The sequence below is a fragment of the Carcharhinus amblyrhynchos genome, chromosome 12 (assembly GCF_965287045.1).
Source record: "Carcharhinus amblyrhynchos chromosome 12, sCarAmb.v2.hapA, whole genome shotgun sequence".
Classification (NCBI taxonomy): Eukaryota; Metazoa; Chordata; class Chondrichthyes; order Carcharhiniformes; family Carcharhinidae; genus Carcharhinus; species Carcharhinus amblyrhynchos.
In genome coordinates, this window is record NC_137335.1 from 4,578,097 (window position 1) to 4,604,809 (window position 26,713).

General features: G+C 41.2%; 1 protein-coding gene across 3 annotated transcripts in view; it reads left to right on the top strand.

Annotated features, from left to right (window-relative positions):
- Positions 1 to 26,713, top strand: part of kif16ba (kinesin family member 16Ba) — a 152,000-nt gene that overhangs the window by 93,270 nt on the left and 32,017 nt on the right. For all 3 annotated transcript variants that reach the window (XM_080200001.1, XM_080200002.1, XM_080200003.1), the window contains 4 exons: positions 2,993 to 3,104; positions 7,157 to 7,207; positions 14,584 to 14,706; positions 16,452 to 16,541. In XM_080200001.1, coding sequence (XP_080056127.1) covers positions 2,993 to 3,104; positions 7,157 to 7,207; positions 14,584 to 14,706; positions 16,452 to 16,541 — 376 coding nt within the window. The remainder of the gene's footprint in view (positions 1 to 2,992; positions 3,105 to 7,156; positions 7,208 to 14,583; positions 14,707 to 16,451; positions 16,542 to 26,713) is intronic.

A 26,713-nucleotide genomic window follows, 5' to 3' on the forward strand; every position in this document is an offset into this window, starting at 1 on the left:
GTCTATTAGAACGATAATGTGAGGTGGATATTGGGTATTGTAGAATTACACGTAATGGATATGGAATTGTTAGTGAAATTATTATTCAAAGATCCCATTGCAGCATTCAAAGAAAGCAGAGTGTCTCTGTTCTTGCCAAAAAGAAAGACTTGCGTTTATGTATCTTTCACAATCAATCATGTACTTCAGATGGGTAGTCACTGTTGTTATGTAGGAAATATTTATCCTTCAAAAATGCCACAAAAGCAGATTACAAGGTAAGGTGTTTGCGCAAATTAAAGACATGTTGTACAAATATATAGCTATTAAAGTTGGTGATGCAAGTAATTAAGAGAATATTTTCTTGAGAATGAGCAATACTAGATGACACTTTCCAAATAACCAGGCTGTGACGGATAAAGCAAGAGCCATGGCTTTACACATTTAAATTTTTTATGTACAGAAGCGCACGTTACAAACATGCAGCTCTCAACCAATAAAGACAGTTTCAGAGGAAGCTGGAAACAAGCAGCAGGTCTGTCAGAATCTGATAGAGTCTATGGACTCAAAACGTTAATTCTGTTTCTCTCTGAATTGCTGCTGGCAGACCTGCTGAGTTTTTGCTGTGTGCTCTGTTCTTGTTTCAGACTCCAGCATTGCTTAAAAACAGTTTCAGTCTGCCTCTATATAGAGGGGTGTGAGTAAATCCCCAGTTAATGCCCAGCACCTGATGTGACAAGGGTGGAATTAGACTAGAAAACTCTGATGGAAAAACCCATCAGTGCAAGGGCTGAGTGACCTGAGCTGTAAATATTCTCATTCTGTACATAGAATGGTTACATGTGCATACATTCCCTGGCTGTCACCCCACACTTCCTGTGCCACATTCTATTAACTTTCGTTCACATAAAACGTATTCTATTCAAATCCCTCATGGCTTATTGGCCCATATTTATTTTCATCGCAAGTAAAGCTTACATTAATGCTGCAATGAAGTTATTATGAAATTCCCCTAATTGCCATGGTCCGGTTCAGTCAATGCGCTTAACCAACACATCTTTCAGAATGTGGGAGGAAACTAAAGCACTCGGAGGAAACCTACGCAGACATGGGGAGAACGTGCAAACTCCACACTGACAATGACGCAAGCCGGGAATCGAACCTGGGTCGTTGTGAGGCAGCAGTGCTAATCACTGTGCCACCATGCCACCCTTTTCATTAACAATGTGAAACCGAGTCATTAGGAATGTAATGAAAAACATCCTTAACAGAAGCTGCCTTATTTACACAAATAAGTGTCAAGACTAAGACCTAAAATTTAAAGAAGACCCTGTGATCATGTTTTTCAAAAAAAAAACCTGCCACTTATTTGTTTTAACTCCCAGTTTGTAGAGGAACTGTGTTTGATCTTAATCTGTGTAGTTCCTTACCAAAACGCGATGGGCTGAGTGGCCGCCTCCTGCACTGTACGGATTCTTTGAAAACAATCATACTTTGATGTAGGGTGCAATATATTTTTCAACACAACCACTGTGATGCTATAGTTATACACCTTCGTCTAGGCAATAAAGCAGTACTTTACGCATTATATGGTGTGATATTCCTATACAACAAATTATTTGATCTTTCCCTGAACAATACTTCAGAAGATCCACTACCAGTCGTTAAAGGTGGGTTAGCATGATTTAAATCCCAGCCCAACAACCTGAGACTTGCCTTTCAGTTTCTTAAAATCTGGAATTAAAATATAAACTGTTATTGGTAAAAGTGATCATGCAATTGTTTTTTTTTAAACTGAACTTCTTCATTAATCTGTTTATAGGGAAGGAAACCTGCCATTTTTATCCAGTATTGTCTACGTGTGACTCCAGTCCCACAGCAATGTGATTGACTCCCAGCAATCCACTCAGTTGTATGAAACCATTTCTGAGAATAGAACCAATGAACTACTCGGCTATGGGCTAGGCATTGAACCAAGATATAATGGTACATCCAGCTAATTGACCTAATAAGGTTACTCATTTGAGCGAACCATCCTCAACCAGTGAACCAGTCAAGCAGTGGTAATAAGTTTATAAGGTATAGGAACAGAATTAGGCCGTTGAGGCCATCAGGTCTCTTCTGCCATTTGTCCTGGCTGATATGCTCCTCATCCTCATTTTCCTGCCTTCTCCCCATAACCCTTCAACCCATTACCAATTAAAAATCTGTCTAACTTCTCCTTAAATTTACTCATTGTCCCAGCATCCACCGCACTTTGGGGTAGCGAATTCCTCAGATTCATAATCCTTTGGGAGAAGTAGTTTCTCCTCAACCCTGTTTTAAATTTTCTACCTCTTATCCTAAGACCATGACCTCTCATCCCAGAATGCTCCACAAGAGGAAGCATCCACTCCATGTCTACTTTATGCATACCTTTTATCATTTTGTATACCTCAATTTGATTCCCCCCCCGCCCCATTCTTCTAAATTCCAGAGATTAATGAGAATACTTTGGTGGGTCAGAAGAAACTGCACTCTCTAATCTAGTGCCTATGTTAGCAACATTCTGAGTTTCCCTAGATTTAGCCCATTCTTGGCAAGCGTCACTCTGCACCATCCTGCTGCGTGGGCTTTCATCTGATGAGAGCTTCGAGGCTTCTGTTTGCAGGCTGTTTCCATGCTAATTGGCAGCGGGGCCGCTGTTAGTAGGGAGGTTAAAGAAAAATGCTTGCTGATCACCAGGACTGTACCTGCAAGTCATTCAATGATTCTGTCTGTTAGACTGACGTAAAATACTGGTGCACGTACCATTTAGAATCCACTTAAATTGACAGAATCGTGGGTCCTTGATACTATCATTCTTCAGACTGAAATAAATACAATTGTCTCTTGCATTGCTGTCTGATCACAGAAGTCAACGCTCCCTATATAGTAGAATTATAACCCCTTCAGTTGTATCCCATGGTGCCTCAGTGTTTTCCAGTTGAGATTACAAACATTTCACACCTGCCTTTTTTAAAAAATCTTTTAGGATAAATGCATATATAGAAGAGGAAGTTCAACGAAGACTAGCAGAAAAGACGAAAATCCAAAATAAGCATGAAATAAATAATATTCTTGACCAGTCCATGTCCACAGAACAGGTATGTACATTGTTATCAGCTCCAGTCTCAGAGGAAACTGTTACAATGCTCAGCGTATTCAGCAGACATTTTAAAATGCTGCCACTTTCAACAGTATTTGAGTCTGAACTAACGAGATTTGTAGAATAAAACTTGAATGTGTTTTTGCCATCTCAAGTTACCAACAGTTGAAGGATTAAAATCATCTATATTGTAAAACCGTTTGTGTAACATGGCACATCAATGAGTTAATATCAGGAGTGTGCATTTTCATAACGTTGAAAAACAAAAGAAGGGGACAGGATCATTCAAGAAATGACAATTAGGTGACATAACATTTGAGTTTTTTAAAATTTTCCTCAAATGATGTAAGTTTGCCTACCATATAGCAGACAGCAGAACCATGCATCCTGCAGAAGTCCCAAGTTCAATCTTCAAACTCTGTTGGGTTTTCTAATGTTAGCCATGATGTGTAGGACTGGGGTAGGCACAATAAGAAGTGTCACAACATCAGGTTAAAGTCCACCAGGTTTATTTGGTAGCATGAACTTTCGGAGCATTGCCCTTTCATCAGGTAAGTCACCTGATGAAGGAGCAGTGCTCCAAAAGCTCGTGCTACCAAATAAACCTGTTGGACTTTAACCTGGTGTCATGATACTTCTTACTGAATCTTAGCCATGTCATTGCTAGGGGTACTGCAAGTGTCCTTGGCTTCACGGGGATTCCATTGGGACATAAATAGAAGATGCAGTAGGCCATTTGGCCCATTCAACCAGGTCATGACTAATCTTCTACCTCAACTGTACTTTCCTGCAGTATCCCCATATCCCTTAATGTCTTTAGTACTTAAGTATCTGTCACAGATCTTTGGGATAGAGAATTCTTGGGTTAAAACATTGCAAGATTGTTATCTTTTATTTGTCCATTGAGGTGAAGAATGTTTGCAGGGGCACGGAACACTTTATATTTCAAATACTAAATGTCAGAAAGAAACATGGCAAGGTCAGATGTAGCGCAGGAAAGTGCAGAACAACCTTGCACGCAGCCACACAACCCTATCACAACCTCTTAGAAACATTCTGTATAGCACCTTTTAAGAAGTTTCCTGTGATTCATCTGAATAGAAGTGACAATGAAGAAGTGAAGGAAGATTTCTGTTGCGAGTTCATGGTGTGAATTCTATCCATGCTGATCAAACACATTTCACGTCAGCTCCACCCAACCAGACAAGGTTCCCATCCCAAGCTCCCAAACTCAATTCAAACCCAGGGCTCAGGAAGAAGAATGTCCAATGATAATTAATTTTAAACATGCTTTGAACCAGTTGTTTAATAATTAGAAGGTGCTACTTAAGTAGGAATCTGAAGTGAGTGAGTGATGCCTTAAAATTATACATTATCAAGACTATCTATTTCCTTGTGATTTTCCCAATATTCTTAAATTGTACCAAAAGTGTCATTATTAAGTATTTAAGTTCACTTTATACTTTACAGTTAGTAAGAGTTTAAACCCATTCCTGCTCCTAATTCATATGTACATATGTTCATTTGACGAGCCCAACACAGTTTATTTGATTTGATTAATTATTGTCACATGTATTAGTATACAGTGAAAAGTATTGGTTCTTGCATGTTATACAGACAAAGCATACCGTTCATAGAGAGGGAATGAGGGAGTGCAGAATGTAGTGTTATAGTCATGGCTAGGGTATAGAGAAAGATCAACTTAGTGCGAGGTAGATTCATTCAAAATCTGACAGCAGCAGAGAAGAAGCTGTTCTTGAGTTGGTTGGTACATGACCTCAGACTTCTGTATCTTTTTCCCAATGGAAACAGGTGGAAGAGAGAATGTCTGGGGTGCGTGGGGTCCTTAATTATGCTGGCTTCCTCTTCGAGGCAACGGGAAGTGTAGACAGTCAGTGAATGGGAGGCTGGTTTGTGTGATGGACTGGGCTACGTTCTCGACCTTTTGTAGTTCTTTGTGGTCTTGGGCAGAACAGGAGTCGCACCAAGCTGTGATACAACCAGAAAGAATGCTTTCTGTGGTGCATCTGTAAAAGTCGGTGAGAACCGTAGTGGGCATGCCACATTTCCTTAGCCTGCTGAGATTTGTTTACGATACTTGGATATGCCTTTGCAACTCCAAGGAGCTGTCCATTATGACGAGGGAGTGAATGACAAAATTATATTCCCGTGTCCCTGTTGGTGAAAACAGAACCTCATCGGAAAGCAAGGCAGGATTTCCCGACCCCTCCACGGCATGTTTGTGGCTCTGGAGGAGGCTCACCGTGGCCTGGCGGAGGGATCTTCGGTCCTGCCATTGTGGTTTCCTGATGTCTTCACCCTCCACTGCTGGGGAACCTGTGGGGGGGGGGGATGTCATCTTTGGTGGGACAGGAAGATCCCGCCAGCAGAAACGGCTGGATAATCCCACCCCCAGAACGCTGGAACAGCATCCATGTGGAGAGAAAGAGTTAAGACGTTTTGAGTCATGACCTTTCATCGGAACTGGGAAAAGTTAAGAGATGTAAATGTAGTGGGAGCAGTTAGATGCAATTAAACTGAGGGTTTAGGTCTCTGATTCAGCACAAAGGGAGAAATGAAAATTGCTTTTAAAATTGAAGGCCAGGCCATTATATGCAATTTCTACGTCAACACCTAACAGCAAGACATTTGTGTGGCATTTGTCATAAACTGCTTAAATTCCAGTAGTTAACCAGATTATTAGCTTCGCTGGAAGAATTGTGACACAAGCTGGCACCGCTGATTATTTCTTTATTTAAGGAATGATGAAGGGAAGTTTTGAATTCCCTTGCAGTCAAATATTGAACCAAAATATCTGTAAATCCAGTTTGACTTAGTGCTTTTGTATTTGAGTTTTGAGTATCACTTGATTATTTTGGAAGGAATGAAATAAAAAGATTAAAAATTTAACTTTTTAAAAAAAGTAAAGCTGCAACATTTATTTAATCTCCAGCACTGAGTCATTGAATCATAGAAACCCTAAAGTGTAGTAACAGGCCATTTGGCCCATCGAGTCTGCACCAACCACAATCCCACCCAGGCCCCCTCTCCAAATCCCCATTCATTTACCCTTGCGAGTCCCCCTGACATTAAGGGACAACTTAGCATGGCCAATCCACCTGAGTCCTGAGTCATTCAGCTCTCAGTGCTGAACTGAACAAGGCATTCTAGCTTTGGAAAGGTGAAGTGAAGGCATGTGTGTGTGTGTGTGTGTGTGTGTGTGTGCGTGCGTGCGTGCGCGCGCGCACGCACTTGGGCAGTGTGTCTGTGCAGAATCTGCACATTCTCCCTGTGTCTGCATGGGTTTCCTGGTCCTGTCCCCCTGTCCCCCAAACAGCCTGAAAGACGTGCAGGTGGATACTCAAGTGCACTGGCTGTGCTAAATTCTCCCTCGCTGTACCTGAACAGGGGCCCAAGTGTGGTGACTAGGGGATTTTCACAGCAACTTCATTGCAGCATTAATGTAAGATAACTTGTGACTCATATGTAAGATTTAACTTAAAAGCAGTTTGGGAATTAACTTCTGCCCATTTCTGTATCTGGAAATTAAACAAATAGACTAAGAATGGTGCGGGCTTACCTGACAGCTGCAGAAGCGGCAACCTTTATTGTCAAGTTGCTGTGTGATTTAGCGATATTAGTGTTCTGTTGACATCATAGTCTGATGTTTGTAGTAATTTGGTAACAGAATTGCACATTTTGCCTTTAGTATGTTAGTGCTGATGGAAGGATCAAATTCCATCGCAAATGAATAGCTTGTATTTTACTTGCAACATGGCCGAAACCATGTCCTCAAAACTCATATGCTCGTCTATAATGGGCTCTTTGTCCTTGTTACAAGCTTCATGAATTGTGCCCCTGGGTTAGATTCTTAAATGAGACAGCAGATCATTAGATAGATAATTATAGCTATTGAACTGAAGCAATAATAGTGACAGAAGTTGTTGACAGATCTGTTACTCTTGTTAACAGTCTAATGGGCTTTGTAAAAGGAAATACTATTTCAGAAAAAAATGAAACTTAACAGAGCTTCTGGCCCTTTCTTTTCAGGAAAATGGAAATCTTGAGAATAACATGAACCAGCGCAAACTGAAGTATAAGGTAGTTCTTAATTTGTTCTTTTGGATTGTTGCACATTTCTTTTGTACCAGTGGTAAACACCATATACTATTTTAGGAGGAGAAATGTCTTTTAAGCCCTCACTAATTTGGATTCAGTGGTTTAATTTGCATTTTGATTTGCAACTATTAGGGTTTATCCAATTTCAGCCAGTTCAGTGTGAAGTAGTCCAGTATCAAAGAGTCATTTGTAAGACATTGTCTATAGCAATGAACCCAAAGCGTTCAGCAAAACTGTGCGAAAGGTGGCTGCAGGGTGTGTGAAAGCTAGCCAAAATTGAAATCTTCCTACACAAGATTTCATATTACGATTACACATTTAAAGCTGTCCAATGGATGTAATAAAAAATACTTCAGTGTACGCTCAATTCCCTTGCTTAATTTTTTTTTGTTGCCTAACTGCTGGGTGTCAGGCAACAGATTTATTATTAAGTGGATTACAGGTAGGGTTCTGTCCTCATAACCTGATACACCAGCGGTGCTGCTAAGTGATTGCAAGCAATTATTTTTCCTGTTATTTCATCGGTACGCTGAATAGATAGCTGCAGGTAATGGTTTGAGAGCAAATGCAAAAATTGAGAGCATATTTCAAGAATCAGAGAGCAAAGAAAAGCATTTAATGATACACCGGTTACAGTATTTAAGTTTTCATTATGTTAAGTTTCTGAAAGCACATTAAATGTGACACAGATGAAACTGGATTTTACTCTTTCTCCGCTGATACTGTTAGTTTCATTTTTTTCTTAGATAGTATTTGTTTTATTTATTCGTTCCTGGGACATGGGTGTCACTAGTTGGGCCCAGTAAAAAGTCGCACAACACTAGGTTAAAGTCCAACAGGTTTATTTGGTATCACAAGCTTTTGGGGCATTGCTCCTTCATCAGGTGAGTGGTGAGGTGACTCATCTGCAAATACAGTGTTTAAAAATACATACCATTTATATCGCCAAGATGTGGGCAGGTGAGTGTGAGGTGAGTCACCTGATGAAGGAGCAGCGCTCTGAAAGCTCGTGATTCCAAATAAACCTGTTGAACCTAAACCTGGTGTTTTGAGACTTCTTATTGTGGCCACCCCACTCTTTTGACTGGGCAGACTGGTAGACCCATATTCGTGACCACCTTGTACAGTTGTCACAGAATTATATATAATCTTAGAATTCAATCCTCAAATCATCAGTTTAAAGAAGTTGCATTTAATGGTAATGGGATGTGACTACTCTGGATTTTGATATCAATTAAATGAATCTTGCGCACTCTGCGTTGTATGCAGGAAATACAGTGTTTAAAAATACATATAATTGAAATTGTCAAGCTGAGAGCAGATTGGAATTGGAAATCCATCAATGGAAGTGCTGTCCTTCTAACGTGATGGGCCTCTGTCAGATCATCACTCACCGTTTGAATATCGAACTGAGAGTGCATGTCTTGAAATGTCAGACTGTTTTTTAGTTAAACTACCGGTGCATATAGGAAGTGCAAACCGCCAGCTGCAGAACTCTCGGAAGGTTATGGAGTAGATGAGGGAATTGAAGTACCTGTTTCACAAACATTGCTGGTATACACACATGTCGTCATTAATAAAGGAACTGCATTTTTGCAAAGGTTGTACAGCTAAGGTAACCTTGAGTTCAAATTTCCAGCACACAAGGCAGTGATTTTTCAGCACAGCATAGCAGAGTATTTATGATTTCAGCAGTAATGTGACTGGACGTTTCTGTCCAGAGGCTCTGGCAAATGCTCTGCAGGCATGGGTTCAAATCCTACACTAGCAGATGCTGGAATTTAAATTCAATTCATAAAGATCTGGAATTTAAAACTAGTCTCCAACAGTGGCCACAAAACCATTACCAATTGTCATTTTTTTTTTAAGAACTGGTTCACTACTGTCCCTTAGGGAAGGAAATTTGCCGTCCTTACCTGGGTTTGGGCATATCTCAACCTACAGCAATGTGATTGATTCTTACTTACTCTCTGAAATGGCCATGCAAGCTACCCAGTTACATCAGACTGCAACAAGGTTTAAAAGGAATGAACTCCTTAACAGCACTGTGGGTTTAAAGAATAGAATAGAATAGAATCCCTACAGTACAAAGGAGGCCATTCAGCCCATTGAGCTTGCACAATCAATCCCTATCCAGGCCCTATCCACATAATCACATGTATTTACCCTGCTAATCCCCCTGACACAATGGGGCAATTTAACATGGCCAATCCAACTAAGCTCTTGGACTGTGGGAGAAAACTGGAGCACCCGGAAGGAACCCACGCAGCCACAGGAAGAACGTGCAAACTCCACACAGACAGTCACCGAGCCCTGAACTGAACCCAGGTCCCTGCCACTGTGAGGTAGCAGTGTTAATCACTGTGTTGCCATGCACCATTGACTACAGCGATTCAGGATAGCCCTTCCCCACCACCACCTTCTCCAGCGCAGTTAGAGATGGACTATAAATGCTGGCCTAGCCAGCAACACCCACTTCTCACAAACTGAATAAATTTTTAAAAAAGTCAGCCCTGTAACATTAACAACCGTGGTTATTTTAGTGGACAGTGGATTTGATATTCCGGTAATGAGTGGGAGCCCATTGCATTCCAAAAGATTCAGTTTCCATGAATGATGCTGAAGGAAATATTGACAATGTTCATGTATCTCGGCGAAGCTGAGTACAGTTTCCCAAAGGTCTTCCTGCTGGCTTCAGGCTTGCATTGTCTCAACATTTCAGGAGTCTTCCCATGACCAAAGTTTGGGAAGAAAAACCCATCAGAGATGTGCTGGTATATGATGCCTAAGTGAAATCAGTCCAATTCACAGTTTGCTCCCATTGTTTTGTTGTATTATCCATGACAAATTGTCATAGAATCAGAATCCTGCAGTGCTAGAAGAGGCCATTTGGCCCATCACGTCTGCACCAACTCTCTGACCGAGTATCTTACCTAGGCCCTCTCCCCCTGCCCTATCCCTGTAACACAGTAAGAAGTCTGACAAAACTAGGTTTAAGTCCCGATTTATTTGATAGTAAACTCACAAGCTTTCGAGGTTCCCCTCTCCGAAGAGGGGAATCTCGAAAGCTTGTGAGTTTACTATCAAATAAATCGGTTGGACTTAAACCTGGTGTTGTCAGACTTCTTACTGTGTTTACCCCAGTCCAACGCCAGCATGTCCACATCATGACTATCTCTGTAACCCCAGACATTTCCCATGGCTAATCCATCTATCCTATCTTGGGACACTGAAGGGCAATTTGGCATGGCCAATCTTGTCATCAAGCATATAGTAAATATTCTGTTCTTACAGTGCAAATCTATACTCTTCATCTGATGAACAGGAAACATTTTTAAGACCAGAAAATCCTAGGAACAGATTGAGTCTATTAAGCCTTGTAAGCTTGTTCTGCCAGTTTGGATTATGGCTGATCTATACTTTGATTCCATTTAGCCACCATCGCACCATATCTTTAATGTGCTGGATTGCATTACTTTCAGTCCTGAATATTTCAGTCCACAGCATTTTGTGCAACTGAGTTGAAGATTTCCACCACCCTTTATACGAAACAATGCTTCCTAACTCCTCCTAAGATTGTGCACTCGTTTTTTGATTCCTTCAGCAGAGGAGATAGGTTCTCTGTGTCTGCTTGATTCTACCCTCTCCCCCCTCCACCCCGTGGAGCCTCCTGAAGTTGAATTGCAAACCAAGCCCCAGTCTCGTTTTGGTAAATCTGTTTTACGTTCTGTCCAAGACCAGTAACCCATTCTGAAGCACATTGCTCAAAATTGAATGCAGTAGAGTATGTTGTCCCCACTGAACATTAATTCAATCTGGTTTCACTTTAATAAAGGAGTGGAAATGTATCTGTTTAATATTATCAGTTTCACTTTAACATAGTTTTCCACAGACTTCTTCTTCTGTTACGTCTCGGTTACATGACCCCCTTGGTGTTTTAGCCCTTGCTCTTAGTCCCTCTTCCGCTCCCAGCGTTGCTGGCTCCTAACTTACCTGAAGAAGGAGCTTGAGACTTGGAAAGCTAGTGCTGCCCAATGAATCTGTTGGACTTTAACTTGGGTGTTGTGGGACTTCTTACTGCGCTTACCACAGTCCAACACCGGCAACTCCACATCCTGGCATTGCCAGCTCCTGACTTCTGTTCTTGCCATAATACCGGGTCTGTTCTTCAGCCCCTGGATCTGCTGCTCGTTTTCATTCTGAGCTCACACAGAGGCCCTAGGCTACATTTGGTGGCAGAAGTTGATCAGCGCAGGTAATTCTGACTCTTCAGCTGCTCCCTACACCAACCAACTTCCACCACTAGATGGAAACCTGTCAATTTAAGAGGACTGTGCACTCAGGTGAGCACTGTAATTTTTAAACAAATTAATTGAGTTTCATATAATCATGCAATCTCTGTAACACAGAATGAGGCCATTCGGCCCATTGAGATTATACCAATCACAACCCACCCAGGCCCTATTCCCATAACACCACACATTTTCCTTGCTAATCCCTCTGACATCTAGGTCAATTTAGCACGGCCAATCCACTTAATCTGCGCATTTTTGGACTGTAGGAGGAAACTGGAGCACCTGGAGGAAACACTTGCAGACATGGGGAGAATGTACAAATTTCACAGACAGTGAACCGAGGTTAGAATTGAACCCCAGTGCCTGGCATTGTGAGGGAGCAGTGCTAATCACTGTGCTGCCCAAATTCTTGTATATTTAATGATGTATTTCAGCTGGGCATATTAACAGTGCTGTACATGTATTATACATTGCTTTTTCCAGGCGGGAAATGTCTGAAAGAATGTAACTTTGACTTGAATATTGTTCCTATGGAAACCTGTGATTCACTTTAAACCCTCGATTTTGAAGAACACAACCACAACTTTAAGTGAGGACTCGCTGCACTCCATCCCAGGTTGGGTCTGAGTGCGGGTCTGTACAGCTCATACATTATTTCTTCAATTTTAAATCCAAACTCCCATTGATATAAAGGCCAACATTCCCTGAGTGTTGTTGGTTAGTTTTACATTAACTCTGCACACCCAGATTCCTCTGCTCCTCCACAACTTCTAACCATGCAAGATTAAGAAAACACTCTTTAATTCCCTTGCCAATTCCAAAGCGGGTGACCTCCTAAATCCCCCTAATATGTATTAATTTTAGTATCCAAGGCTTAAGAAAGAAATGAGTTAGGATTGATGCTCATTACATAAAACCTGTAGCGGTAAATGTTGAAAGGCAGAGATAAGAATGGGACATGAGCATTGCTGTCTAGGCCTATATTTAATGCCCATCCCTAGTTGCCCTTGAGAAGGTGGTGGTGAACTGCTGACTTGAACTATTGTAGTCTCCGTGATGTAGGTATGCCCACAGTGCTTTTAGGGAGGGAGTTCCAGGATTTTGACCCAGCAATTGTAACAGAGCAGCCAATATATTCCCAAGTCAGGATGGTGAGTGGCCTGGAAGGGGAAATTGCAAGTAGTGGAATCTGCTGCCTTTGTCATTTTCGATGGTAAGGGCCATGGGTTTGGAAGGTGCTGCCTAAAGAGCTTTGGTGAGTTCCTGCAGTGCATCTTGTAGATGATGCACACTGCTGCCACTGTGCATCGGTGGTGGAGGGAGTGAATATTTGTTGAAGTACCACCAATGAAGCGGGATGTTTTGTCCTGGATGGTGTCAAGCGTGAGTGTTGTTGGATTTGAACTCATCCAGGCAAGTGGAGAGTATTCCATCACAGTCCTAATTTGCAAATTTTTGATGGTGGACAGGTTTTGGGGGAGTCAGGAGGTGAGCAGGATTCGTAGCCTTTGACCTGCTCTTGTAGCCACAGTATTTAAATGGCTAGTCCAGTTAAAGTTTTATTTATTGTCACAAGTAGGCTTATGTTAACACTGCAATGAAGTTATTGTGAAAATCCTCTAGTTGCAACACCCTGGCACCTGTTCCGGTTAATGGTAGCCCCCTAGGATGTTGATAATGGGGGATTCAGCGATGGAAATGCCATTGAATGTCATGGGCAATAGTTGGCTTCTCTCTTGTTGGGGATGGTTATTGTCTGGTGCTTGTGTGGCATGAATGTTAATTGTTACTTCTCAGCCCATGCCTGGATAGTGTCCAGTTCTTGTTGCATTTGGGCATGGACCGCTTCAGTAAGAAATTGTGTCAGTTTGTAACTTTAATTTTACAGAACCACGGGATGAGTGGGGAAGTTATTGGAAATTACTATTCGGAGACAAAAAAAGCTATTCAAACTTAAAATAGATAAATCATCAGCACCTGACTGGTGGCATGATTCACATTTGGTGTTTTTTTTCCTCTCTCCTGTCTGCTTTGCTTCATACTTAATTTGGATTTACTGATTGAAATGAGGAATTGTAAGGATCTCTAGATGTTTGTTAATGTTTTGCAGCTCTGGTGCTGCGCACTAGTGCAATTAGGCTGCCTACAGCCACTGGCATTTGAAAATGCAATCAATCACTGAGGACCTGGGGATGGGACTCTGTTCTAGCTCTTAAATTAAAAAGAATTTAAAATAAATTACTTATGCCATACATCAGTAGGGTTGGCGGCTGTTACTTTGTGTACCAGTCTGTCAGTGATGGTTTGTACTGATTGTTGAGCATTTTAAGGGAACGCTGCTATTTTCAAACCTTTCAACAACTGGCCGTGTCTTTTTTTTAAACTACTTTTAGAGTTGGGGAGCTGCACGGTGGCACAGTGGTTAGCACTGCTGCCTCACAGCACCAGGGACCTGGGTTCAATTCCAGCCTCAGGTCACTGTCTGTGTGGAGTTTGCACATTCTCCCTGTGTCTGCGTGGGTTTCCTCCCACAGTCCTGAAGACATGCTGGTTAGGTGCATTGACCATGTTAAATTCTCCCTCAGTGTACCCGAACTGGTGCCAGGGTGTGGTGACTCAGATTTTCACAGCAGCTTCATTGCAGTGTTAATTTAAGTCTACTTGTGATACCAATAAATAAACTTAAACAAGAAAACCTCTGCATGCTTTTCTTACTAATTTATCAGGAATAATTCTTAGTTTGCACAGGTGCACTACATTTAAGCAAACTACAATAGAGGTTTTTGTAAACTACTAAGGTATAGAATTCTACAGTGCAAAAGGAGGCCATTCGGCCCATCGAGTCTGCACTGATTCCGACAGAGCATCCCATCCAGGCCCGACTAAGTAGTTAGCATTTCTTGATCAGGGTTGTCATGCTTTTTTATATTATTGAACTGGGCATTCCTCCTCCTTGCTGCCCCTATATCATTAATTTGCTTTGTGCTTGGCAGTTCTTACTATCATGATGCAGTGCTCGTTCATTTTCTTATTACCGATCCAAGATTTCTTCTTCTTTGGTAGCGATTATTCTCTCGAATGCTGGAGACTGATCCAGACAGTCTAAAGGATCCTATTAAAATTAGTATTCCCCGTTATGTCTTGCGCGGACAAGGAAAAGATGAACACTATGAGTATGAAGTCAAGGTGAGTGTTTAGTCTCCTTTCCATTCTGGTGTAAGTATAACAATAATAAGTCTTTCATTTCAGAATTGTGAAATCTCCAACTGTGAAAACTGTTTTCATGCAGGAATTGCACTATCAGCAACACCAGGTATTCAGTATTACAATAATTTAGATAAATAATGTGTTATTAAATTGCAATTTATGATGAATGCAATCAACATTCCACGTATTCAGTTTTACATTGATAAAGAGCCATTGGTGAAAGACGTGGGGCACCATCACTGCTGCTGATACACTGCCATATAAATGCCAGGATCTCTCCTGATAACATCTCCAGTGAAACTAAGTGTGGAGGTGTACGTGGCTTTTTTTTTAAGGAAAGGTATCGCAATATTCTTGCCTTGATTAGAAGTGACAGCAGGAAAACCGAGGGCAGCCCATAGCTGTCGCGGGGCTCCAGCGAGGCACTCCCTTGGGACCGTTTTAGCGTGAGAAAAGTACCATGACTTGAGCATTAGGCAGTCCTGATTCAGCTGGGAGAGATCACGGGAAAAGCCAAGAGTAAGCTATCAGTAGGGATATCAGGAGAACTGTCAAACAAAAATGTATTTTTGCAACCAAAAATATGATGTAAATGCACTTTTATTGTTCTGCGATGGCAAAGTGCATTGCCAGCAACCTCCTTAATAAAGAATTTATGCAAAGTCTAAGTTCTAAACTCCCTGAAGCATTTTCATTCTGTACCTGTTGGCCACCTTTCACTTGCATGTCTTCACAAGCTGCAATACTCTGGAAGGGTAGAATTCAGGTCAACACTTGTGGCACTGAAACTGTTCTCTGTAGAATTATCGAACAGTCAGCTAATTTTCTCCAGCTGTTTTCATTCAGTAGCACTAACCAATGAACGTGGAGCTGTTGAGGGATATAGCCCTAGAGTTCAGGTATAGGATCTAAGGTATTCTTCAGATAAGGGTGTCCCTGGCATTTATTGGCCATCCCAAGTTGTCCTGCTAAGGTGGAGATGAGATGACCCCTTTTGATACAAGATAATGGCTTGCCAAGCCTTCTGAGTGAGGCAGTTAGAAGTTAACAATATTGGCAGCTCTTAATCACTTTGCTCTGGTGCTTTTCTGGGAAGGGTGACTGTGTTGAAGACAAGGTGGGTGGTAGCTTTTCACCTTGCCCCCTGGGCCTGAAACTGATGTTGCAGATTCACGTCTCTGTTCCAAATCAGTAGAAAAGAAAATTTTGATCTCCATTGTGGAAAGTGTCCAATCTGTAACATCAATTTCTGTACCCAGAGCAAAGAGCTGTAAACCTCTCCAGTCGAGCGGGATGGGAGCAGCCTTGTGATTTTTCTTCAGTTGGATGGTTTCCTGACGTATTGTTTTACACATGAAGAGTAGCCACTTTATTGGAATAGTGGAAAGCAGCCAGCACCTGTGGAACCAAATCCCAGAAAAATCAGCGTTTTAGTAGGATGCAATGGGGGAAAAGTGAGAATGCACTTGGACTTGGGCCAATTTGAAAAAGTTAATTTATTTTGGCTTTTGTATAGTTATTCATTCAATGCGTTCCACATGAGCAAGCAATTAAATTAGCTGAAGCCAAATAAATTTCATAAAGGAACTCTGCGATGTTTACTGTGCAGCTGATTTTAGCAGGGTGTACCCGAAGATCGAACTACTTACACTCTGACTGTACAGTCAAATAAATGAGATTACGTTTGCTGTTATCCAAGAGTGAATAATATCTCATTCTGTTAGGTAACCATCCTGGAGGACACTTGGTCAGTGTTTCGACGATACAGCCGTTTCAGGGAACTGCACAAAACAATGAAGGTGAAATACCCAGAGGTAAGCCACCATTTAAAATTTGGAAATCGGTCCAGTCTGCGACATGATAATGGGAAATGTGTTTTGGGAAACCCTTATCACAGGCAAACAATACTGGAGGCAACATTTCATTTGCATTTTTGATAGTTTTTTTTGCCTGACTGCTGAAGCCATTTCCATTAATTGTTTTGTGAAGATCTTCTGTTGGTTTGAGTGCAAGTGATAATTGCAGATAGATTAGGGCTGAGTGGAAAATTGATAAGAGCCTGGATTTATGGAATTGCTTTAGTGTGTGCTTGCGTGTGTGCGTGTACACGTGTGTTCATTTTCCATTTACAGTAGCGAGCATAAAACTACAAATCCTGTAAATCTGAAACAGCAATGGAAATTCTGACCAGGCCCGTCAGTATTTCCCACAATAGGATGGCACAGAACGGATATGTCAACACTTCTGAGGCCTAGCTCGGCTGTCTCTTGGGACAGGGAACCTGTTGGAAAATTTTTCTGAGGCTGCCAGATTATGTTCCGTTTTGCTCCATTTCCATTTCAAACCTGCCTTACTGCACCTGCCACTTCATAGCTATTTCACATGTTCTCAGTGTATCCTAATGATCATTGTTCCCTCTTCCCAACATCCCATATCACTCGAGTCATTTAACCATCTTCTATTTTCCATTTGCTTAGAATTTACAGCACGGAAGCAGTAGGCCATTCAGTCCAACTGACCTGTTCTTGTGTTTTATGCGCATGTCTGTGTACATGTGCAAGCATGTGCTTCCCTCTTCTGTTTGTTCTGTTCCTTTTTAAAATACTTCACACCAATAAAATTTCTCAGTTCTGATAGATTTTGTTATAATTATCTTCATGTCACAACAATATTTCCTAACAACATCTGCTCCATTAGAACCTGCCTTGCAGTATGAACTAACACTGAAAAAATGCATTCTTTTCTTCCTATATGGGATGTGGCAAGGCTGGCATTTGTTGCCCCTCCCTAATTGCCCTTGAACTGATCTTGCTAGGATAGTTAAGAATCAACCACGTGGCTGTGGTTCTGGAGTCATAAGCAGACCAGATCATGTAAGGATGGCAGATTTCCTTCCCTAAAAGGCATTATCAAAGCTGATAGTTTCATGGTCACCCTTACTGAGACTAGAGTTGTATTCAAATGGGATTTGAACCCAAATGCCCAGAACATTAGTCCAACGACTACCACCCTCCCCACTTATGACACATTTATAAAATGATTCATCTAAATCATATCTCTAATTTGGATATGTGAGGCAGGAAGAGAATGGACCCCTTCCAGTGTTATACATACATGTCAAAAATGGTGTATATTAAAGGTGCAGATTTACAGGGCCTTAGACTCCAGTCCATATATATATATATATATATATATAGACACACAAACAGAAAATGCTGGGAAACCTCACCAGTCCAACAGCTCTATGGGGAGGGAATAGAGCCAATGTTTTGAGTCAAGATGACCCTTTGTCGGAGCATGGATGCATGTAATATACAACTGGTTGACTGTAACCGCATGAATGAATATGGAATAAAAGCAAAATGCCTTGGATACTGGAGATCTGGAATATCACTTCAGTTCCAAAGAAGAGCCATTATAGATTCAAAAACTCTGTTTCTCTCTCTGTAGTTGTCTGGTCTCCGACAGGCCTGCTGAGATTTTCCAGCACTTTCTGTTTTTATTATTAATGAATATGGACTGGGGATGCATTGAAATGTTGAAATAGGTGGGGCTGTTGTTAATGTTTTATGGCAAAGATAAGTAAACTTCTGAACAGTAAAGGAATTAAGGGTTATGGTGAGCGGGCGGGTAAGTGGAGCTGAGTCTGCAGAGCTGGTTTCAAATTTGACCATGGCAGATGATGAAATTTGAATGCAATAAAAATAATTCTGCAATTAAAATCATGAAATCATTCTCAATTGTTGTAAAATCCATCTGGGGAAGAATACTGCCATCCTTTTCAGATCTGGTCTGCATGTGACTGCAGACCCACAGCAGTGTGGTTGACTCTTAAATGCCCTTAGGGATAAGGAATAAATTCTGACCCAGCCAGCAACACCCTCACATTCCATGAACTTATTTAAACAAAAGGATATGATGGCAGCTTGATGTAAGGTGTACCATGAATCTGTGCAAGATGACAGAGTTATTTTGGGCTAAAGGCATGTGAGTGATAGAACAGTTCCAGATGCAGGTTGGAGGCCCTCCATACCCTTCTGCCTAATGGCCGTTGCTGGATGCATCGAATGCACTTCAAGGTTGAGAAGGACAGGTAATTGTAAGTGTCATCCATGTTGAGTACACACTGCATTAACGGAAGTTAGTGATGGGTTCTTCTACACTGGCTCATCTGGTGAGGTTATTCAGCATCTTCTGGCACTTCCCCCGGGCGCTATAAGTGTTAGTAATGCGAACAATGCTCACTGTTTGCTGCAATGTCTGTCCTTTTACAGCCATCAGAGAAAGGGAAGAATTTATTCCAACAGAATGTGAGCTAAGATGAACCATAATCTCCTGTAGGAAAGCACAGGTTTTAAATAATCTGCAGGCTTTCATTTCTTATTCTTTGTGATTTCTGATGTTGTTTCAAAAATTGCAAAATTCAATTTCTTGTAAACCTAACTGAAACTGAGTAATTTAGTTTTTTTTATATAAATTTTACTCCATTCTTGAAGTTACAGAGAGTGTGCAGGGTAGACAGGACAAGCCCTTCATCCGTCACCTTGCTTGCCCCAAAAGAAATTCAAATTGAATCTAATTCATGGTCCCCTCAAGAGAGAGAGAAGTACAAGATCAAGGCTAATCTTGGGCTTGATCTGACATGTGGCGCAGGATCTTATGGCCTTGTTTGTCCCAAAATCGTATATCCCATCCCAGGTCAATGGACCTTGCCCGCTCCAATTCCCAGGGCAGGTGGGCCAGTAAAATGGGCTATATAATGTGACTGCTATAAGGATTTCTGTTGTCATTGATATTTACGTATTAGCCTTCTCGGTGAAGGCAGTGACTATGATTACAACTGTTAGTCTTGCATCTGAGGATTTTTTCAGTGATTTGCCTTCCTGCTAGTGTAACAAGTTTATATTTTAAACCTGTTGTCCCTCTTAAGGGTGTGTGGTTATTGCTAAATTCACTGTCATTCAGTCCTGCTTTGCATTCGTTTCTCAATTCAAAATGCAGTGTGGCAGACCTTGTAGTTTTCAGTCTGTGCTTGAAATGCAGTGTGACCGTTGTTTTAAGACAGTAGGTACATAATTCATAGTTTGAAGTGAATTGTAGCAAATAAAACTCAGCCATGTTAATGAAATGTTTCTACTTCCAAATGAGCCCCTTTATGATACAAGAATTACCTTCCCCAAGCTCATTGGGCTGCACAGTGGTTCGTTAGCACTACTGCCTGACAATGTCAGGGACCCGATTTTGATTCCCAGCTTGGATCACTGTGTATGGAGTTTGCACGTTCTCCCAGTGTCTGCGGGTGTTTCTCTGGGTGCTCCGGTTTCCCTTCACAGGCTAAAGATAAGTGGGTTAGGTTGGTTGGCTATGTTAAATTGATCCTAGTTTTGAGGGATTTGCAGGGTTACAGGGATAGAATGGGATTGTTGTTGGTGCATGTGCAATGGGCCAAATGGCCTCCTTCTGCACTATAGGGATTCTGTGAATATTACTGCAAATATGCAATTTTCATTTTATGTACAGTGATTCCTCGGTTAACATTGCTTCATTTAAAGTGCCACTTTAAATAAAGCAATGTTAAGTGAATCAGATTTTCCCATTGCAATCACTGTAAAAGCTTAAATTGGGTTCTGTGGAATCATTCTGTAGAATTGAGGGGGGTGCGGTGGAGGGGAAGACCATTTAAACATTATATCCTCTAAGTTTAAATACTGTACGCTGCTAAATTATGACATTTGTAAACAAAATAATTTATAAAATTTTAGAAATATAAAATATGCTAACTCTTTCAACAGTAGTTGCCTCCTGCTTGCCAGCTGTCCTGTTTCCTGACTCTCTGGCTTGCTGCCCAGCATGCTTCCTGATCCTCTGGCCAGCCGTATCTCCTGTTCGCCCAACCTACCAGTTGCCCCTGATCTTCCTGCTGGCTGATCCTTCCACTCCCCATATACTTAACTTGCCTGTTCTGAGTGAGTGCTTGGAAGATGAAAGGCTGGAAGCAACCTATGGGGAGAGAGCCACTTTGAGTTGCAGGGTTATGGAGGGTCAGAGGTAAGCAGGAGGCTCGGCGAGTGGGAGAGGCCCAACCAAATGTCGCCAATCTGGCCACCCCACATCAAACCCAGCATGAATCAATGTTGATGTGAATACTAACCCCATTAAAGTCAAAATGACTTGAAACAAAAACCTACCAGCAATACTATCAGCAATCCATCCTACAATGGATGAGAGGTTGAAAACCAGACTCTATCTACACTTCCCATTGCCTGGGAAAAGCAGCCAACATTTAATAAGGACCCTATGCACCCGGACATACTATCTTCTACCTTCTTCCTTCGGGAAAAAGATACAAAAATCGGAGGTCACGTACCAACTGACTCAAGAACAGCTTCTTCCCTGCTGCCATCAGACTTTTGAATGGATCTACCTTGCACTATGTTGATCTTTCTCTATACCCTAGCTATAACTGTAACACTACATTCTGCACACTCTCCTTTCCTTCTCTATGAATGGTATGCTTTGTCTGTGTACCATGCAAGAAACAGTACTTTTCATAATACATGTGACAATAATAAATCAAATCAAACACTGTATGCTCTTTTTTTTTCAACTGCTATTCATACCCAGATCATCATTGTATGGAGCACTGGAACCTCAGTTCATTGTCATGCGGTGAAAATGCATGTGCATTGATTTTGTGTGCAGATACCAAGGTTCAGTTTGTTGTAATAGTTTTTTAGTCCATGCTGAGTTTGGAGTTCATGTCTGGATATTCCTCAAGCTGCTCTTGTTCTGTCAATGTAACTTTACACTTGCAGTGACAGACAGAGCAGCATCCAAAGCAATTTCATATTATCATTTAGTATCTTTGCCAAATTTGTAATAGCTCCCCATTTTATTCATGCTGTTTGGCTGTTAATTCGATAAGCTTAGTACATATGTTATAATCGCAGGAAATAAGGAAAGAAGAATTTGGATTTGTACAAGGCATAAGGGAAAATAGAGGGGGGATAAAAAGGGCAGATTCACATTAACGTCATGTTTGAACAGCCATCAAATCAAATTAATTTCACTTCAGAAAAATTCAGTCAAAAATAACTAAAACGTTAATGGGTTTCTGAAGTATCAGGCCTCGTTTTACTTTTCTGTCCAAACCTGTAAAATTCTAATTACGGCTTTCAACTATGTTACCATTTTGACGGCTACATCAACTCAACTCATCACCACTTAGCATCTCGGTCGAGAGTAACCTCTAGCTCTCCAAACGTGATTTGGTTGTAAAAGAGTTTTATCACAGTTTATGACTAATGATGTTTCTTTGGAATGAAAGCTAATGTTAGCACCAAATGGTCCCAGGTCAGGTGCGGCAGTATATTTTATTTATTTTATTTGTTCATGGAACGTGGGCATCACTGGCTGGCCAGCATTTATTATCCGTCCCTAATTACCCTTGAATTGAATGGCTTGCTGGACTATTTCAGAGGGCAGTTGACAGTCAACCACATTGCTGTGGCTCTGGAGTCACAGGCCAGGTAAGATCAGCAGATTTCTTTCCCTGAAGAACGTTAGTGAATCAGATGAATTTTTTCCAACAGTGGTTTCATAGTCATCAGTCAATTCGTAATTCCAAATACTTTTTATTGAATTCAAATTCCAGCACATGCCGTGGCTGGATTCGAACGTTAGCTGTGTTTCTGGATTAATAGTCTAGCGATAATATCACTAGGCCATTGCCTCCCCCTTTTCAGTTCAGAGCTCCCTCAATTCTCTCTCAACAATATACTCAAGCCCCAGTGAGGAGGCATCTCACTTGTTTCAGGGTGACATTTTGCTTTTGGTACCTAGCCACCCTGTAACCATTGGAGTGATATAACTGAAGAAAAATTCATTCCAAGATTAAAGAAAACAACCAGCTTTGGGTGGTTTTCATTGTTCAGTGACAACCTGCACATTCATCATTCAACATCTGAATCATTGAAAAATTTGTCAGTTTGATGTTTTAGGTTTTTTGTTACGTATGCAAGGAGAGCGTGCAGGTGATGGCCTAGTGGTATTACCGCTACGATAGCATGCAAGAAACAATACTTTTCATTATAATAATACGTGACAAGTCAAATAAATCTTCCAAAATATGTGCTCTTTTGGATGCAAGATAAAAAAAACCTTTGTTTTTGTAGTATTGGACCATATTTTGAGACCTTAAAGACCCATTAAATATAGGTTGTTGATATACATTTAACACAGTTTCTAACATCCTACTGAGGTTCAACATAATGATGCACTGTTTTCTCACCAGAGACTTCAACAGCTTACTTCTTCCAAGTTAATTCCCCAGTGCCTCATTTACTTGTGAAATTTGGTGATTCCTTTACAACTGCAATCCCCATAGCTCCATATTGTTAGCGATGTGGAACAATTGTCTCTACCTTTCACACTTAAATTGATCCTGTGTTCATGTTGACATTTCTCGGATGGCAAGTGTGATCTGTATGGGTGCTTTGTGATTCACATGGAGAGCACCAATTAATTTACTGAGTTGAGTTCATTACTACTGGGCAATAAATGCTAGCCAGCCAGCTACTCCCATGTCCCATGAATGAAAATAAAAAAAGTTTAATGTGAATGAAATGGCATGGTTTTATAATGTTAAGAGTATGCCCTACATCGGATCTAATTTTGCAAGATTAGTAAAATTTGTGCTATGAATGGCTGAGCACTCTAGAATGACTGGGCTTATTTTAATTATTAGTAGTAATTATTAACAATGGTTAGCACTGCTGCCTTAGATGCCAGGGGCATGAATTCGATTCCTGACTTGGGTGACTATCTGTGTGGGTTTCCTCTGGGTGCTCCGGTTTCCTCCCACAGTCCAAAGGACGTGCTGCTTAGGTATGTTGGTCATGCTAAAATCTCCCTCAGTGTATCCGAACCGGCACCAGAGCGTGGCGACTCAGGGATTTTCACCATAACTTCATTGTAGTGTTAATGTAAGCCTACTTGTGACACTAATAAATAAACTTGAAACTGGCCTTAAAATAACAGCTATTTTTACTGGGGATTGATCAAATTCTAATCATCTCAAAGTTAAAGGAATGTGCAAAATTAATGATAAAGCCTGACATAGAGGGCAAATATTTCAGGTTTTATAAATGAGAAGAGGACAAGAGAAATGGTTTGACAAGATGCAAATCCAAAACTTTCCATTTAACTAAATTTGTGGGCAATATACAACGTGCCACAGATCCCAACCCTCCGTTGATGTTAGATGCAGTAGATATACTACTTTCTGAACTGAGTAGGAGGGCAGCTTCTCTACCAGAAAGCACTACACCATGCCTGGCAGAAGGGAAAAACAGAATGAATACAAAAGCAAAACCCTGCAGAAGCTCAGAATCTGAAATTGAAAACAAATAGTGCTGGAAAGACTCAGCAGCATCTGTGGAGGGAGAAACGAATTAAAGTTTCGAGTTAGCGATGATGAGACTTCATCAGAATGAGGGATCATCAACCTGAAATGTTAACTCCACAGATGCTGCCAGACCTGCTGGGTATTTCCAATGTTTCCTGTTCATTGGGATGAGTGCTGTTTACTTTATGTGCAGCACCTGGGAAGAAATGGAGAGGAAGTTGGCATTCTGTAAGAACCCCAGCAAGGTCATTCTGCAAGATGTTGACTTTTAACCTGTTGCATGTGTTTGCGTAGTGTATGTTCGGATATGCCCCAACCTTGTAACTTCATCTTGTGTATTCCCGTACTTCAGCAAGACTCACATTCCAAATAAAACTTAGAATGGAAGCCCTTTCCATCCTCGATCTTGCAAAGGACCCTTCACATTAAGCTGTTAACACAACAGTGGAAGCTGCCTGCCATACAGGGCAGCCATCATTTATGAAGTTTACTTCGGGAAGTTTAGCGCTTTGGTGACATTGGACACTTGTGCGCCATGCTATGTAGTGGCTAAGGAGGTAGGGTGGGTGAAAGGAAGCTGTTGGCTGAAGGGTTGATAGCTAGAGAGCACGAATTTAATTGACTGAAGAAAGTGGTACTTTGATTTCGAAGGTGGTTGTTTGATAAAGGCAGCGCAGACGTGCTAATGTGTGATTCTATGACATTGTAGACCATGTATCAGGTGTCTGTTATTCTCTGATCAGCACATTAGTGGGTGTTACACTGGGAACCGCATGCATAGCAGTTAAGTAAAGCACTGTCCCTGTGCTGCAGTTAGCCTGCAGGGTGTGGTTATCGCAGATGGCACCCCAGCTGATTCACAGGAAATGAGACATTTGCCCTTGGTCCTCGACAGGTAAGTGTGTGACAAAAGTTAAAGTTTATTTATTAGTGTCACAGTAGGCTTACATTAACACTGCAATTAAGTTACTGTGAAATTCCCCTAGTCACCACATTCCAAAGCCTGTTCAGGTCAATGCACCTAACCAGTACGTCTTTCGGTCTGTGGGAGGAAACCAGAGCACCCAGAGAAAACCAACATGTGGAACTCCATATAGACAGTGACCAGGTCGAGAATTGAACCCAGGTCCCTGGCACTGTGAGACAGCAGTGCTAACCACTGTGCCACTGTACCATCCCAACAGTTTGCACATGTGGCTTTTGAGTTTCCTGATCACCAACATTCAGTTTTCATCCTGCATTTCCGAACCTGTGAGCTAACAGCATTTCAAGCACTTTAAAAACAAACAATTGCGGGAGTTGAAAATCTCCCAATATTTTTGAACTAAATGAGAAATCAAATATCAAAATTATGGGGGAAAAAGCAACATTAATATTGCGCATAAAATAAACCACTTGTGCTGGTTTCTTTTTTAAAGAGCATTTTTAAGAACTCCAGCATCTAAAAAGCTTCTTTCACTTCCATTCTGTATAGAGAAGGACGAGCATAGCTGGCATATGTACCACAGTTAGTCAGTATTTTTAATTTTTTTTAGCCTGCAACATAACAACTTAACTGAGGTTAGCAATGACTTGCCTGTAAATCCTAATCACTGCAGGCATTTCACCAAACGTTACATATGCTTCTTAATTGTCCCTGGGACACACCTTGGGACATTTCACTACACTATTTGTATAAATGCAAGTTGGCATGGCATGCAGAACGTGTATGAGATTTCCTCCATCTAACATGGCAACCCCTCTGTACCGCAATGGCAATACAGGAACAGGAGAGCCCAGTGTCTCTGTCATTTTAACTGTAGTTGTTGTCTCCACTTGAAATAAATTTTATTTTTGCTGGCCCAGTGCAGTTCCTCGCAATCAGCCTCTTGTAGCATGAAGCTATTGTGGCATTTGTAGGCAGGGGACAGAGCATGGTTGATGCATGAAGTGAAAATATTGCCAATCAGGTGCAACCAAATGAGAAAATGCAGGAAAATCTCAGCAGGTCTGGCAGCATCTGTAAGGAAAGAAAAGAGCTGACATTTTGAATCCAGATGACCCTTTGATCAAGGTAAAAGGCACAGAAATTGGGAGATATTTATACTTCGGGGGAAGGGAATGAAAGATGAGTCATAGCCACAGAAACGAGGAGAAAGGCTGCTAATGGCAGTCCATAGAGAGAGTGGAAGGTGTGAATGGCCAAAAGGCAGAGAAGCTGAAATCAGAGGGTAAACTGACAGATGACGATGTGGGGGAGATGTGTAGGAGAGAGATAAAATTGAGAAAAGAGCGGAAAGAAGGAGAAAAGGTATGGAAAGGGGACAAAATAGGGGAAAAGAGTTGGGGGGGAAGAAAAATAGAGACAAAAAAGAAATAAAAGGTAGCAAACAGTCAAAGATAAAATAGAACGAATAAATCATTTTAGCCAGTCACTATTCTCAGGTGAAAGTGGAGCATATTTTGGATACAGAATAGAAGCCTTACACTGATTTTTGTTGTACACTTTGATATGGGAATGCTTGATCTTGACGCAGTCTGACAATGCAAATAATTCATTCCCTTAGCATTAATGAACAAAAAATAAATAGGAATTTCAGG